General features: G+C 39.2%; 1 protein-coding gene across 2 annotated transcripts in view; it reads right to left on the bottom strand.

The window, feature by feature from the left end:
- The window catches only part of TDP1 (tyrosyl-DNA phosphodiesterase 1), a 54,823-nt gene extending 40,680 nt beyond the window's left edge, over positions 1 to 14,143 (bottom strand). For both annotated transcript variants that reach the window (XR_007509622.1, XM_049828890.1), the window contains exons 1-9: positions 14,091 to 14,143; positions 12,749 to 13,299; positions 11,214 to 11,257; positions 10,481 to 10,536; positions 9,358 to 9,454; positions 7,123 to 7,157; positions 4,708 to 4,800; positions 2,906 to 3,076; positions 1,241 to 1,319 (exon numbers count right to left, since the gene is read on the bottom strand). Coding sequence is in view for 1 of the 2 variants with exons in the window: in XM_049828890.1 (XP_049684847.1) it covers positions 1,241 to 1,319; positions 2,906 to 3,076; positions 4,708 to 4,800; positions 7,123 to 7,157; positions 9,358 to 9,454; positions 10,481 to 10,536; positions 11,214 to 11,257; positions 12,749 to 13,295 (1,122 nt within the window). In the remaining variant the exon portion in view is untranslated. The remainder of the gene's footprint in view (positions 1 to 1,240; positions 1,320 to 2,905; positions 3,077 to 4,707; positions 4,801 to 7,122; positions 7,158 to 9,357; positions 9,455 to 10,480; positions 10,537 to 11,213; positions 11,258 to 12,748; positions 13,300 to 14,090) is intronic.
- Positions 14,144 to 15,785: the final 1,642 nt, after the last annotated feature.

Raw genomic sequence — 15,785 nt, 5'->3', positions numbered from 1 at the left:
GTGAATGGAATTTAAAGTCACATTAAAAACAGATGGATACAGACACAAATTATATGTAGTGGCTAGCTTCTTCCACCTCTAGAGAGGACACAACTAAATGGCTTCCATCAGTGTAGTGTCACCAGGTCTATCTGCATTGTCACCAGAAATATTAATCTTTTTAATCACAGAAACATTCTCCACAAGACCATCTTTATCCTTCACAGGCTTTTTCTGGTTTATGTTGTTTTCATTCAGTGTCTTCCTAGGCAAAAACACATGCAGACAACACATCAGAAAAGGCAAGCTCTTTACGAGCAAGGGGAGGTCTAAAAGAGTAACCTTGTGTTAAAAAGCAATGTGATAAAAAGACAATTTGTAAGTCATTGAAGTTTGCTATGAACAGCATTAGAATTCCATGTAAAATTCACAATGGAATTTGAAATAATGCCACTTCAGCAGGAGGTGCAGGCTGAAAATTCCCCAATTATGAGAGGCATTTAACAGATGACATAAAATACCTTACCTGATTCTAAATAAATACTGAAAAAGAAGGAGCCCTATGAACTTGAGACATGTAATCTTGTACAAAGATTTACCATTGTGGCTTATATAAATAACATGAGGGGGTGGGGGTAAAAAAATCCATGTTCCTAATTATTCAGTTCATTAATAATAATAAAAAAAAATCAAGATCTTAGAAACATAGTAGAACAAAACTAAAAACCTGACTGAATTGATGACATCAGCTATGTGCAAACTGATTTTTAATTTGATGGGTTTTTGCCAGGTCATTAGGGAAAGAGAAACTGTAATAGCCCTTAACATTTAAGTAAATAAAATAAGCCTGTTCCCTATGTGCAGGCAAGTCTGTATCAACACATCTTTCCTCTGCAAGCGCCTTTGAAATAGGCTATACTTGGTTCCCAGTCACAGAAGACTGGATTTTGGTAGTGTCACATTGGTTAGAAACACCAACAGCAGATAGGAAGTCATTTGAGTAATGGTGACTCCTCAGATATCTGTAAGCACATGACAACTTGGACCACAAGCTGACCATGGTAATAATGCCCAGGAATATTATGTGCATAGTCTACACTGTCATAAATTCCAAGCTTATGTTATTGCTAACTTAAACTGTAACAATGTATTAAAAGATTGTTGAGCATAGCTAGAAAAATTGAAAGGAACTAAAGAACAGTCTCCAAAATTATATTTACATTTACAAGGTTATTAATAAAAAAGGTTACAGTTTTAGTACCTTTCTGAGCCTAAGATGACCCCACTTTTCTTTATCGCTACCTTGATATCGTCCAGGGGTAGAACCAAGCAGATACACTCTACAGAAACAAAAAACCACCAAGTTATTTGCAGCTATAGGATGTTTTGGTTTGTAAAGCATTAAGGTATTTAAGTAAAACCTATCAACAAGGTTGAACATAGAAGTGCAACCAGAAATATTTAATCTTTCATACTTAAGATTTAAAATACAATGAAAAGTGGATTTTCAGCTGTATAATTTATTACTAGCATCCTAAATGCTGTCATGCACCACGAGGCTGTTCTACAGCCTAGACAAGAACTGCATCTATTTCTGTGTACAGAAATGCAGAAGGCAGATTATGTTAGCAATAAACGCAAATAGTTTTTGTCTGACACAGAACCAGACATGTAATTGAGTAAAGCCCATCTATTGCTACATCCAAATCAGCAGGTTCAGGTATGAGATTTCGTTTGGGCATCTGATAGTTCAGATGCAAAGTACAGCTTTTCCAACTGTCTTCCTAATAATGGTTTAGTAGCCTGTTTGACTTTGCCCTGAAAACAGAAGACACCTGCCCAGAGTCACAACAAACAGATGTTTTAAGAAGCTGTTCCTTACTGCATCTCATGCCTAGCTTTATTTATGAAGGAATCTCCTATATGTTTTATATGGCAAGGAACTGATCCTTATCCTAACAAGTGACTCTTCCCTAACCCATGCATAAACTCACATCAGCTAGGGCTCAGCCAACCTGTCCAAACTCATGCAGATGACCAAGCGACTAACAACAGTAGCTCAGGCTGTTAGTTCACCTGACTATAAGGTACATACTTTTTTTTTTCCCCCCTCCAATCTTGTAAGACTCCATGTAAAGAAAAAAAGCACATTTTTTTATGTATTAAGCTAGACAATGCTTCAGTCTCTATTTCCACCACAGTTTATGACCCTTTTCAGCTTTTCTTTTCAACAAATTTTTGCCAGCTTATAAAACTGCTATTAAGCAGCCAAGGAGATTTACACTTTCTGAAGTATTTCAGTGGAAATGCAGGATGAATTTTTTAGAAGTAAATTAAGCATCCTGAATTATGTTAAGTAATATCAGCAAAGTGATATTAGAGAAGCCTGTTTCAAGACAAAGTATATTATTATTTAATATAACACTGCCTACCAGACACAATCCATGCCCATTAACAGGCAAAATTCTATACATATGTATATGGATTGAACTTCACCTTATAAATACAGAAGGCTATTCTTAATAAAATCCCCATTATAATAACCTTTGCTTACATGATCCCTCTTACATGACAAACCCAAACAACATTCTTTGACTGGTAATTTTATTGGAGCAAATATTTAAGCCAGATTAACTTAAATGAAATTGAGTCCCTATTACTTACAGCTTCTATCAAGTTACCGCTGATGCCTGTTTTTTCATTCCTTTAAAATGTATGTTCATAAAACTAAAAGTTGGTCAATTCAACATCATCTACAGAAGATGGATTTAAAAAACTGGCTAAAGTTAGACTCAAGTTTGAACACTTAAGTCTGAAACAATGTGAGTTTAAAAAACAAACCCATGGTCTAATAGGTCCTAACAGAGATGTTCAATTTTTTTGGAAAAAAACACACAAGTTACTACAAACACAAGATAACATATACCTTGTCTCTGATAAATCATGTTCTTGAATCAGATCTATCCATTCCTTGAGTGTAGAAGAATTGTAAGCCAACAAGTAACTTATCAGGTCAGATTTAAAATTAGTTTCAGATTCACCAGCAGAACCAGTTGTTCCCTGAGGTAGCCTTGGATATAAAGGGCTTAGCCATATCCTAAAAACAAAGCCACAACAACAAGGACACCACACAAACACGTGGTTTTAGTAAGTGATTAAAGCACATCTGAAGGTCCTAAATGACTAGACAGATTTGTTGTGATACTAACTATAAAGCAACTTGCCTTTATTTTACAATTACAGAATCAAGTCTTACACTCAATATCATAAAAGTAATACTGCCAAACAAAAACAATAATCTCAGCACATTTATCTGTCCATATGTTTACAGCTTTCACCACTGCTAAACAGGCCAGGCTCAAACTTACCAACAAGCAATCCTTTTGTCAAGATTTTCTGTATGAATAAAACACCACAATGCATTCTGCTCAGCTACTGGTTTGTGTAATGATACAGAAAAACACTAATTAGAGTGTCTGAAAGTTCTGCATAGTTTGAAGAGTAGCCCACAACAGTAACTTGCCTCCCAAGGACTTCCATCAGAATAAAATAGGGTGGGCATTATGCAGGGAAAACATCTAGCATTTCTTTCCAGTCACACATTACTGTAGTCATGGAAACCAAAGGTTCTGCATTATTGACTTTACAACATGTTGATACTATCCTTTGTAATTCAGAAGCCTACAAAACAGAGAAGCCAGTGAACCATCATATTGGTGATACTGCATATTATTGCAGTGTGCAAAAGCTAAAAATAAAAATGTTTTTCATGTTTGACAAGTAGAGCAACTTGTTAAGCGTCCCAAATAGATATTTTCATGCCTTCTTGGCTTTCTGAAAAGCTAACTGCCAAAAGATACTAAAACCATCCCCGAGGAAAAGTTTTAAAGACAAAAAATTGGTGGCTATACTTTTGCCACTCAAAAACCCTTATGAGAGCTTGCCTCAGACAAGTGAAAAGCCTCAAAACCTTGCCAGATTTAATGGCAGCAAAATGGATGTCACAGTGACAGTAACTTCTGAAAAACATTTTCAATTAGTTTGATGAAGAAATCTTATACCTTGAGTTACTGTGGAGATAACTAAAAAATGCATCCATAAAAATAGCCAAGAAAACAAGATGTTGAGGGGCCTTATATTAACATGTCACTTAGTCCTATTTTTTGTGGTCTAAACAAAACTATGTCCGAAGCTGGCCATTAAGTTTAGAAACTTCTACCAAAAAAAAACAAGAAGAAAATTCTTTCCAAGGAAAGGACACTGGGTCATCTACTGTAATAAGGAACCAATGGTACCCAGCATTTATCAGGTTACATTCTAGATACAGTCACAGCAGAAGCAGAACATTTACACATTTGCATTATTCTTACAGTATTAAGATAACTTTTAAATAGCTGCTTCAGATTTGTGTGAAGAGTACTTTATAGCTAGGTAGTTTTTTCATAAAGTGACAGCATGGCATAATAAAAGACCTTAAATCAGTCAGACCAAATTTAAGGTAACAGCCAGCTCAGGAAAATTTTATTCAAAGTAGAAAGCAAGTAGAGTTCAGGCTTAGACAGCTACCACCATTCTAGGCTTGATTTTTTGGTTTTTTTTTTTTTTTCAGGATAGCTCTATCTTAGGAGTGTAAGACTTGTAGCACTGGATCACCTGACCTAGTATCCTGTCTCCAGCAGTACAGAAAGTATTAAAGTGAACATACACCTGCTAGAGACTGTTGCTTACCCCTGAGTTTTCTGGTGCCAATCTTCAGCAATAAGATTGGATGTATGTATCACAACTCGAAGACCTTCCTCATATAACAGCAACATCATTTTCCTTTAAAAAAAAAAAGATACAGAACACTTCATCTATTTCAAGTACACTGAGAGTATGAGATAAATTACCAATTCCTTAAAATGCTCCAAGATAATTTTTTCAAAAGATTTGTTCTGCATAGTGTAACCACTTAGACTCAATCCATGTGCATGCCAAACTCGCATGACAGTCATTAGACTATTGCCATATATTTTGTCACCAGCATCGTACAATATATTCCACAGTACAGTTTAACATCTCATGCAACCGGTTTCCAAAAGCAAAAATGAATACTTGTGGAATACTTTCTGTATTTACTATGCTCTTCAGATAAACTTATTCCTTGCAGATAGCTAAAAAAAGAATTAAGGAACACTAAAAGGCCTTTGCTTATAGCTGAATTTATTAAAACAGGTTTTTTTTCTTTTAAACTGACAACTTTTAAAGTAAAAGAAGGTATGTAGGTAACTATCCATTGGGATGGCAAAAGCTATTATCTACCATAAATCTAAACTCAACCTACAGCAGAAAGGAGTTTTAAAACTAGTAACCAAGTTAAAAATAAATGTCCGTATTTTTGTAACATAAAGGCTCAAATTTTCATATACAAGTTTTCAACAGTTGTGTAAAGACAGCATATCCATGTGTCCCCGAAGGATGATATAGCTTCCATAGAAAACAGCGCTCAAGAATAAAAGCTGTAAGGAAAAATACACTTATTTTCATTGCTGTCCTATGGCAAGATAATGCTATGTCTAAATTTGAGGCTGATGTGATTTGCAATTATTTATTCAGTAATTTCTGCTTTTACCGTTAGAGTTCAGCAAACCAACATTCAAGTACCTGCACATGTTCTCCTGTGCTGACTGCATAGTTTATGCAATATGCAAGACCCCCTAACTATAAAATAGTTTGCCACATCTGTGCTATACCTTGATCTAAGCACAAATGGAGTTGAAAGTAAAATAAGTATTTTACAGCAAAATAAAGTGCAAGATTAAGGTATGTAAAAGTGATAACTGACCAAAACACCACTACCTCAAAAAAAAAATCACTGACATGTAATTTTTTATATCATACAACAGGAATGACATGAATTTAAGTCTTTATATATGATGGGCCGAAATCTGTTAAGTTTCCCTTGGAACAAAATTGTTTCATTACCTACCAAGATCCAATTTACTGGTCTGCTACCCACTTGTGTTCCATCTGCAGTGGAACATGCATTCAGAAATACACTACCCAGAACAACCCTTTAAAATATAGGGTTAAAGAACTGCAGCATTTAAGATCACTATCACTTATTTGTCCCAAGGTGTAGTGAAAGAAAAAAAAAATTTGAGGTTGAGCATACAGAGAATGAGAGCTGCTGCTTAAACTGCTTAAGTAAAATAAGCTAAAGCTTTAAAAACGATCAATTTGAAAAACCACCTCGATTCCTTCTATGTCCCTCACTAAGAGAGAAAAGTAAGACCCATTTTTTAAATGCTGATTTCTTTCCTTTATTTGCATATTCTTCTCCAAAAAGACAACGAGGAGGTGAGTATGCTTTCTACCAGAAAGACAGATGCACCTTAAATGGGCATTTCAGATCAATGTTTTAACGTAATGTCATGTTTTATAAAACAAATCATACGAAAGGACTAATTGATTAAAAAATACTGCAGTGCCTTGAAACCAAAGATCTTTGCTATGAGACATAAAATTAAATCCATTCTTATCTGTAGCTTGAAATCTACAATATTCCCTTTGTGATACTTCTATAACATCAAATTAAAGTTTCTTCTTTGAAAAGACCCCAAAATTCAGTAATTATTTCCAGATGCTCCACAACAGCTGCAAAAGCTGAGCAGCAAATCAGTGTTGTGTCCAACCTGCCAATGACTGATCAAGTCTCCATTAGAGTTTAGGTATTAAGGCATGAGTTAAGAGCCAGGACCTGCAGTTCACTGACTTCAATTGTCTAACTTGCACATCTCATATCTACCTAATAGCAGATTTGTTTCATTAAACTAGAACAATCCTATAATCTATAAATACAAAATAATTAAGGACATTTTTGTTTTAAGACTCAGCAATTTCTATGAAACCCAGTTTTACAGCTTTAAAATTACTTGCAGATAAATTAAACAGATACACATAGAACATGAAACATACTACTTCTAAACTTCATCAATATACATTAGGCCTTCAGAATTGTGTTTTCACAAACAGTAATAACCTATCTTCCTATCCTATAAATACTTCAAGACACTAGTTAGTAGTCCAATCATGGTAACTGCATGTACCAATGCTGTGGTCATCTTTAGAAGTGGAGCTTTCTGCTTCAGAGCTGTTACTTACGTATGGTGAGTTCCAAATGCAATATCCAGTTTAGCCTATAAAATTAAAAAGTTGATAATTAAAAATTCCTATTGTGCATTCCTATATGTTAAAGTGCTTCATTTTGTTTTATTTCACTGCTCTCTAGTGGACAGAACACAAAATACATTATTTTCCCCCTCAACATCTTTAAATGTACTCTGTAATTTCCAGAAGTTAAGTCTTTAAATGGCAATGCAACTGTTTGCTGGAACTGCTCCAGCAGAATTTCTGGTCTCATACCAGCAGTATTCTCAGAAACAGCCAGCTTTGCAGAAAAGGACCTGAGGTTCCTGCTGGTCACCAAGTTGAACAGGAGCCAGCAACGTGCCTTTGCAGCAAAGATGACATAACAGTGTCCTGGGCTGCATTAGGAGGAATCTTGACAGCAATTCAAGGGAGGTGATCCTTCCCCTCTACTCAACATTGGTGAGGCCACACCTGCAGTACTGGGTCCATTTTGAGGCTCCCCAGTACAGGAGAGACATGGACATACTGCAGAGTCCAATGAAGGACCATGAAGACTATTAAGGGACTGGAGCATGTCTGCTAGGACAGCTAGGGCTGTTTAATCTGGAGAAGAGAAGGCTCAGATGAGATCTGATCAGTGTGTATACATACCTAAAGAAAGGGTACAAAGAAGATGGAGCCAGGCTCTTTTCAGTGGTGCCCAGTGACAGGACCAGAGGCAGTGGGCACAAATTGAAACACATGAGGTTCCTTCTGAACATGAGGAAACACTTTTTTACTGTGAGGGTGACTGAGTACTGCCATGGGTTGCCCATGGAGGTTATGGAGCCTACATCCTTGTAGGTATTTAAAACCTATCTGGACATTGTCCTGGACAACTGGCTCTAAGTCACCCTGCTTGAGCAGGAGAGTTGGATCAGATGACCTCTAGAGGTCCCTTCCAACCTCAACCACTCTGATTCTGAAGCATATGACTACTGTTAAAAGCAGTTTAATGGCTAACATTGCAAAGAAAAGACAGAAGCCAGACAGAAATGCTTTTTTATCAGTGGTTTGCTTTTACTAAAGAGTATTTACAGCACAATTTCTAGAGAGAGAACGAAACATGAGTTACAGGCGTTAAGAAGATACTTTACCCAATGATGGCTCCAACATTGTGCCTAGTTAATATGAGCGTGGAGGAGAAGATGAAATGTAAATATTTTCATTTTGGGGTACTACCATAATGGAATGCATGTAGACTACCAGAAGAATCGAGAGCAGTATACTCAAATAGGAAAACCATCACAAAGACACATTTTCACCTGCTACTTACTATTACACTAACAAGTTTATCATATAGAACATACTACATTTAAATTCTTGTTTTATGTGAAAAGGAAACATTATATGCAAACCCATGAATTTATTGCTAGCATATTTGAAACCTTAATCTAAAATTGTTGCTACTCCACAACTTAGTGCAAACACCTGATTAGTATAGCACACAGCAGCCCAGAAATCCTGGCCCTGAGAACTCACTATGTTTGGCATCAATACAGGGATCTCTAGGAAGCTCATGGCTACCAGACTGCCTGAGAAGGAAGAAAATTCCAAGCTCATCCTCCTCCTAATAAAGAGTAAGATATCCCCATGACCAATAATTTATTCCACCCAGCAAAATCATGAAACACCGGCAAGTTGCCACAACCACATCCCTCCCCTAGGCTGACGCCAATAACTTTACAACTCAGGGACAGCAAAAGAGTGAGCATAACATCAGAGAGAAAGTGGCATGTGCCAGGAAGTGCGCTCACAGCAATTTTAATGGTATTATGGAGACTATTTGTAACAGCCTTTTCTTGTGTAAAACAAATTTGGACAAATAATAATTCTGTGATGAGACTTAAGATTACAGTGACACTAGGACTAAGTTCTGCACTTTACACAGAAAGTGCTTCATTTTCAGTCATTGCAAGAATTTGAGTGTAACATGCTAGTGGAGAAGGTGTGCAGCTCTTCTGTGAGACCCATGACATTTTTGTGGGCAGCATTCTGTGCAAACCTTTTGTGGGTGACAGGCTACCATAACCACAGAAGACCAGGGACATAGTTACCATGTTCCTAAGGTCCTAGTAAGTATAGTCCTTAAAGCATAACAATAAATTCCTGACTTCCCATACAAGGTATGTCTCTTCATCCATAACAAGATTTTGAGTGCAACAGATAGCTTAACTTCAGCCAAAGGATCATACAAATGTTAGTTACCTGACAAAAGCTAATGTTCTCGTAAGGGCGCGCTTGTGCAAGCAGTTCAGCTTTGGATTCTCTCTTTTCACCATGAACTATCAACAATGGCTTCTTCCTTAAATAAAAGGAGATTACTATTAAAACATCAAATGAACTAGTAGTCTAAACCACTCCTTCATGTAGCTATGACTTCCGGCCCCTAAATCTGATAGCCCAGAAGGAAGATGGCACTAAAGTCTATATGACTCATTAACTATCTCAAAAAAGTAGTAACTACAATAGGCCCTCTAAGAGAAAGACACTAGAAAACTTTAATAAAAAAGGGAAAACAAGAAGCATGGAGTAAACCAGACACCAAAACAGAAACTAGTAATACAAGATCTTGTAAGGAACTCTTGTCTATATAGCTGGAAACAGACAAATAAAAGCTCTCAGAAGTATTGATATACACAGTGTGTATCCAAGACAATTTAATCATTGTTACCTTACAGAGAAGGCCGGAAGAATGAGAGGGAAAAAGGAGAGGGCTAGGTCTGTTCTGGCAGTAGTTCCACATTCACTTCCTAATACTCTGTTCTACTGCATTTCCAGTAAAATGCAAAAAAAGCAAAGAAAATTGTATGTCGTACACTTACTTCATTTGCAGTAGGCTGCAATTATCAGAAAGGAATTTCAAGCAAATGTAAGAACTGCTTCCATGATGATATTCAGCCACACCAATCATATCATATCCATGACGTACCATCTTGGATCATTTTTGCACGGTTTTCTTGTGCCCTTCCTATATTCCCCCTTTCTCTTCCATTACCTTGCTCTTGGCTCAGTACACTGTATGGCAAAAAACCTTCTTGTTCTGTCTTTACAGGTCATCTACTGCATTGTCATCATGGCCCACAATGGGACCTCAGAAGTGTTAGTTAATAAAAATCAGAAACCAGCCATACTGAACTCTGACCATTTAACAGTCTTGAAAAGAGGCAAGAAATCAATAGAGAGCTACAAGTCTGGAATAAGTGTACAAGGAAAACCAGGAGTTTACACAGACACAGTTGGTAACAGTAACTTGCAACTTACAACAGGAACTTGCACGAACAGAAGGATTTGGAAACTATGTCATTTCAACTTTGTAAAATAAACATACCTGAATTCCTGTGGATACTGTCTTACAAGCCATCCCACATCTATACAGTAGTTAAACTTGTACATAAGAAAAGAAAAACAGACTTATTAAGAAGAAAAATCAGAGTTTGTCAGAACAATTAACTACAGCAAAAAAGCTTCCTGCATAGTCATTACTCAATACCACTTACATCATACACAGCATGTTTCAAAAACAGGTGTAGTTTTTGAATTTCGCATACTTTATTCCATGTCTCAACAATTCAGGAATGAATTTAAGTTATTTAAAAGCATGTATTAGTCTTCATAAAATGTAAAATGCAGAAAAAAAGAATCACATACGCTTAATGCAAAAGCTTTGATTCAAGAACCATCTCTTTGCCATGTGCTTATACCACAGATCATAGCAAAAGCTTCTATGCAATAACAAAAATATCATTCCTAGATTGCAAAGCTTTTTTCTTTCAAAAAAAATTTACATGCACATAAATACACATTTTTCAGTTGCACATTCCCCAAAAACACAAGAGAAAGCAGTCTTATAGTTAACCTGAATTCTAAGCAGAACATGGTATGAGTTTTATATTTCAATAAATTGTTGTTGAAAAAACTGTTCAAAACATTTAGAGTTCCCTCTGTATTTTAACAAAGTTCCCTGCTAATATCAGCTACATGGCACAAACATGGATTATCAAGTTTAAGGTTAATAAAGTGAAATAAGCAAGTGAAATCAATTTGGCAAACAAGAAACTCACCTGGGCAGAAGATACAAGAGTCCCAAAAAGAGGAGACAAAATATCTATTAAAAACATTAAAGCATAATTGAGTAAAAAAAAGGTCCAGGTAAACATTTCGTATCTTGAACAGTTTGATAACCACCACAAGTGCCAGATTGTTCACAGACTCATTCACAATTAAGTTTATTGTTCTGAACATTCAAGTCACCAATTCTCCTGTGAAACCCTTATGGTCTTATAAAAAGCATGAAACCTCTCAAAGTAGAAAACAAGTTTTAAACACTCATTAGGAGGAAGACCAAGATGATATGGAGAAAGAGACATTACTCTCTACACTATAGTGAGGGCTTGAAGAACTGTGCCAGGGTGGAAGCAATAAGGGCATAGTTAATGCTTAAAGACTTATCTACTGGAGACTAACTGTAGGATATGTGTATCCTTAGTTCATTCATGGTAACACAGATAACTAATCTGACTGAGGATGTATAGCCTCAATAACTGAAGCACAGCAGCAACTCAGAAACATATCCTACAAATACCTTCTAGGATAGGCAAAATATTTCATGCCCCATCTCTACAGAAATCTGGGTTTCCAAGTTAAACAAAAAAACCTCAGCCCCTCCACCAGCTTAACTAATCACCTAGCAGAACAACTAGTCCTAAGAGAGGGCACACCAAAAGCCACAATGAATTCACAAAGCAGATAAGAACATACAGTAGTAAAGCAAATGAGATCTCTGACACCAGGCTGCCATCAATAATCAACACTCACATGGAACACATGAAGTTGACGAAAAGCTACAACCTGATTGTATGGGTCTTCAGTCACTTGTTCTCCTTCAAAGAACTACAACATTTTTCAGCATTTTACTGTATTTCTGTACATAAACCTTGTATTAATGCTTGTTTCTGATTCTGTCTTGTGATGTATGAGATTTCATTTCTTAATGAGGGGATGTTTACAGGTGCACAGAGCTGTTCCCCCTTACATCAAGCTACTACACAGCATTCCTGAAGCATCAGTATTGCACACTGAATACTTCACTCCATCTTGACTTATGCTCACTTCTAATTGAACTGAAACAGGGCCATGAATCCCAGCCACAGAGCTTCAGAAGTACTATCTTGTATTGCATCAAGTAATAGTGAATTACTAGGTCCAAACCACTCAAGTGCAAACAACTACTCAGGGAGAATGGTTAGGCACACAAGAAAAGCATCCCTTTAAAAGCCACAAAAGCAAGTGGTTTTCCCCAGATTAACTCAAGAGAAAGCAGCAATAAGCACCATATGAATTGCCTTGACTCAACGCACATTAGATTTGTGCAGCATAACTCACAAGTTACAACAGAATCAGTATCAGCAAATTAATGCTTTATACACTATATTTCCAAAAGAGAAAGGCGAAGGTAACGGAACCAATTCCTACAACTTGCACATTCGGAATATGAAGCCAAAGCTACACCCCATTTAAAACCCCACAAACTAAAAATAAGCACTGTCTTGCAAACAAGTCTCCCAAAAGCCCACTTCTGTAGAAGCCACTTGTTCACCTTTTATGTGCAGGGCTCCAGAATTATAGCTCTGTTCAATTCCTCTGACTTTAGTGAGAAAAAACCTAAAAGGGTTCTCTCCATTCAACAAATCCCAGGTATCTTGGGCTTCACTGGGTGCTTCGTTATACTCCTCTGCTTTCTGATTCTCTGAGAGTTCATCACCTTTGCAAAGATTCAGAAGATATTCTTTGGGTGCATCACATTTTTCTTCTTTCACTGTTTCTTTGTGGGCATGCTTTCCCTGATCTTCAGGCTCTTCATCACTACTAGACAGACACCAGCCTAAGCCTTCTTGGCTAGTTCTCTGTTTTGCTGGTGGAGGTATTTCTGTAGAAAAACTTTTATCACTGAGCTTCAGGGGAGAAGCTTTTCTCTTGTGAGCAGCTTTCCTAGCTTCAGAGCATGGATATTGTGGCCCACTTGTTCTGCCACGTGCAGCATCCATTAATGAAGATGTAGATGGTTTTTCACTGTCAGAATTTTCCTCAGTACTTTCATCACTGCTAGATACTGTCCATTTTCCGTGTGCACCTTCCTGAAGCATGTTCCTAGGGATTAAAAAAAACAAAACAACAAAACACCAAACAAAACCGGTGCATTTTTTGCTATGCAAAAGTCTGCTTCCCTTCCTAGTTTCCATTTGCTTACTACTAGGGAACTTTGCCTTTTCCATTTAGCAGAATCTCCATACAAGTTCTGACTCGGGAAAATTTCAGCGTACAAGGCTTATTCGTCCCCGTGCCCAGGAAACAAAGAAACACGTGCAGTGGGAGCAGCCATCAAGTGGGAAGGCCCTAACGTGGAAATCTGCACGTGGAAAACAGGCTAGGATAGGGGCACGGACAGGAAAGCACTTCAAAATTCAAAAGAGTGATTTGCATCACGCAGGTATTTCTCCTACCGACCCTGACGCTTCGGGGTCCAGCGCGCTGTGCTGAGGAGACGCGGGAGCGGGGAGCCGAGTCGCGGCCGCCCTTTCCGGCTGCCTCTGCAGAACCACAGCCTGGGACCGCCGCCCCCCACGGGGCCCTCAGCCGCGCCTCTCCCCTCAGCCGAGGGCGGCAGAAGCCCGGGCGACGCCGCCCCGACCCCTGGGGACGCGGCCGCTGTTCCCGCCGGCTTCGGCGCCGCCCCGCGAGGAAGACAGAGCCTGCGGCCCGGGGCGGGAGTCACCACCGGCCGCCGCCGCCGGCTGAAGGGGCGCGAACCAGCGTGCCGAGGGCCGCAGCGGCCGCTCCCGCCGCAGCGGCCGGCACCTCGCGAGCCCGGCCGGCCGCTCGCCCCGGCCGCCAGCGCCCGCCCCTTCCCGCTCCGGGCGGGCGAGCGGACGAAGCCTTACCTGCAGGCCCGACGCCCGGGCGGCGCTCCCCGAGCCCCAGATGAAGAGGAGAAGGCCCAGCCCGCCTTCACCCAGCGCAGCCCCGCCCCGCCCCCCCACCAATGGCGCGCGCCTGATGCTGGCCAATCGACGCCGGCGCTGCGCTCGGCCCCCGGGAGGTGGCGGCGGCGCGCGGGTTGCTAGGCAGCGCGGGGCCTGCCGCCGCCGCCGCCGCGGGCTCGTGGCAGCGGCCGCGGCCCGAAGGGAGCTTCGCCGTCCGCCGCGGTGCGAGTGGGGGTGAGGAGCCCGAGGGGCGGCGGGCCCGACCCTTCGGGGCCCGGCGATGCCTGAAGGGCCTTTCCGGCCTCCCAGGGGCGCGCGGGCGTCGAGAGGCGCTCGAGCAGCTTTGCCATCTCCCTCAAAGCCGCTAAACCGCCAAAACGGTCACGTCTTAGTGAGCTGAATTAATCTTTTAAGTCTTCATTTGACCTTAGTATTAGTGCAGGGCAGGTGCAGGATTTGCATAATCGTTCATTCAGCTCGGCGTTAATTACTGTGTCTGAAGTGCCCCGCTAATGAGATAACGGCGTGACGACTTCAAGAAGGGGGTGGAAGGAAAACAGGTGTAAAATTAATCAAAGGAAGAGCATGGACTGCACCAAAGCTTGCTCTGTCTACCGAAATGAACTGTCTCGGCGTTTGGTTCTCATTAATTTATTACAAGCTTGTGACTGCAGTTAATGTAAGTGTCTTGTATCAGCATGCAAGAAAATCAGCAAGCTACACCTAGAGAAACATTAATGAAATTTCAACTTGTTTGTGTGATTTTTATTAGTACTTTTCTGCAGAGTTGCATGTAATGCTTATTCCTGAATCTATCTCTGGATATGCTCTTCAGTACTCTGAGATTAAATGGTTTATTATCAACCCTAGCAGAAGGTCTTCTGTGGGAAGAGCTCTTAGAAAAGTTGCATGTTTTTCTTTGTTATGTATATAACCTCGTCTAAGTATAGACTCTGGAAAGGGTATTTGTTTTCTAAAAGTACTTCGGAAAATTTGATGGCTTCTGACTATGCTTGTGTTCCAGTCTCTCCTCATAGTTCCTGTCTATATTGTGACTTAACTGAGAATTAAAGATGCCTGGCACTTTTCAAGAAAACATTCAAGATCTTGCAGAAATAAATTTAATGTAATTTGGTTTCTAGAAGTCTGTACCATATATTCTGAGTGTGCAAAAAGCCTTTTCATAATAAGCATATAAGATGTAGAAGTAGGAAAACTTTAACTTAACAAAAATTTAAAATTAAATGGCCTCAGTCCATTTTCAGCTACTGTAACAGGGTAGATGAACAGAATTCTGACAGAGATGTGACTAATCTTCAATAGTTTTTTAAATAGTATCAATTTTTTTCAGCAAGTGCCTATTTTATTCTTCCCATAACAGTTATTCAAAGTAAAAAAAATATTAGCTCAGGTTTATTGTTTTATAATGCAAGTCACTTTCTGTAGACTTTTGAAGCGTGTGATGAAGATAACAAAGGCTATTTAAGCAGAGAGGACTTTAAAGTTGCTGTAGTAATGTTGTTTGGTTATAAACCATCAAAGGCATTTATTTTTTCATTTACGTTCTGAAGATTCAGCTTATATAGATGTCTCACTATTGAGAGCTCTGTGTACTGGCTGGTCCGCACTAATTGGAGTGGATTACTGTAGGTT

Source organism: Accipiter gentilis, chromosome 25 (genome assembly GCF_929443795.1).
Source record: "Accipiter gentilis chromosome 25, bAccGen1.1, whole genome shotgun sequence".
NCBI classification, from domain to species: domain Eukaryota; kingdom Metazoa; phylum Chordata; class Aves; order Accipitriformes; family Accipitridae; genus Astur; species Astur gentilis.
This window is presented reverse-complemented; position numbering and strand designations above follow the sequence as displayed.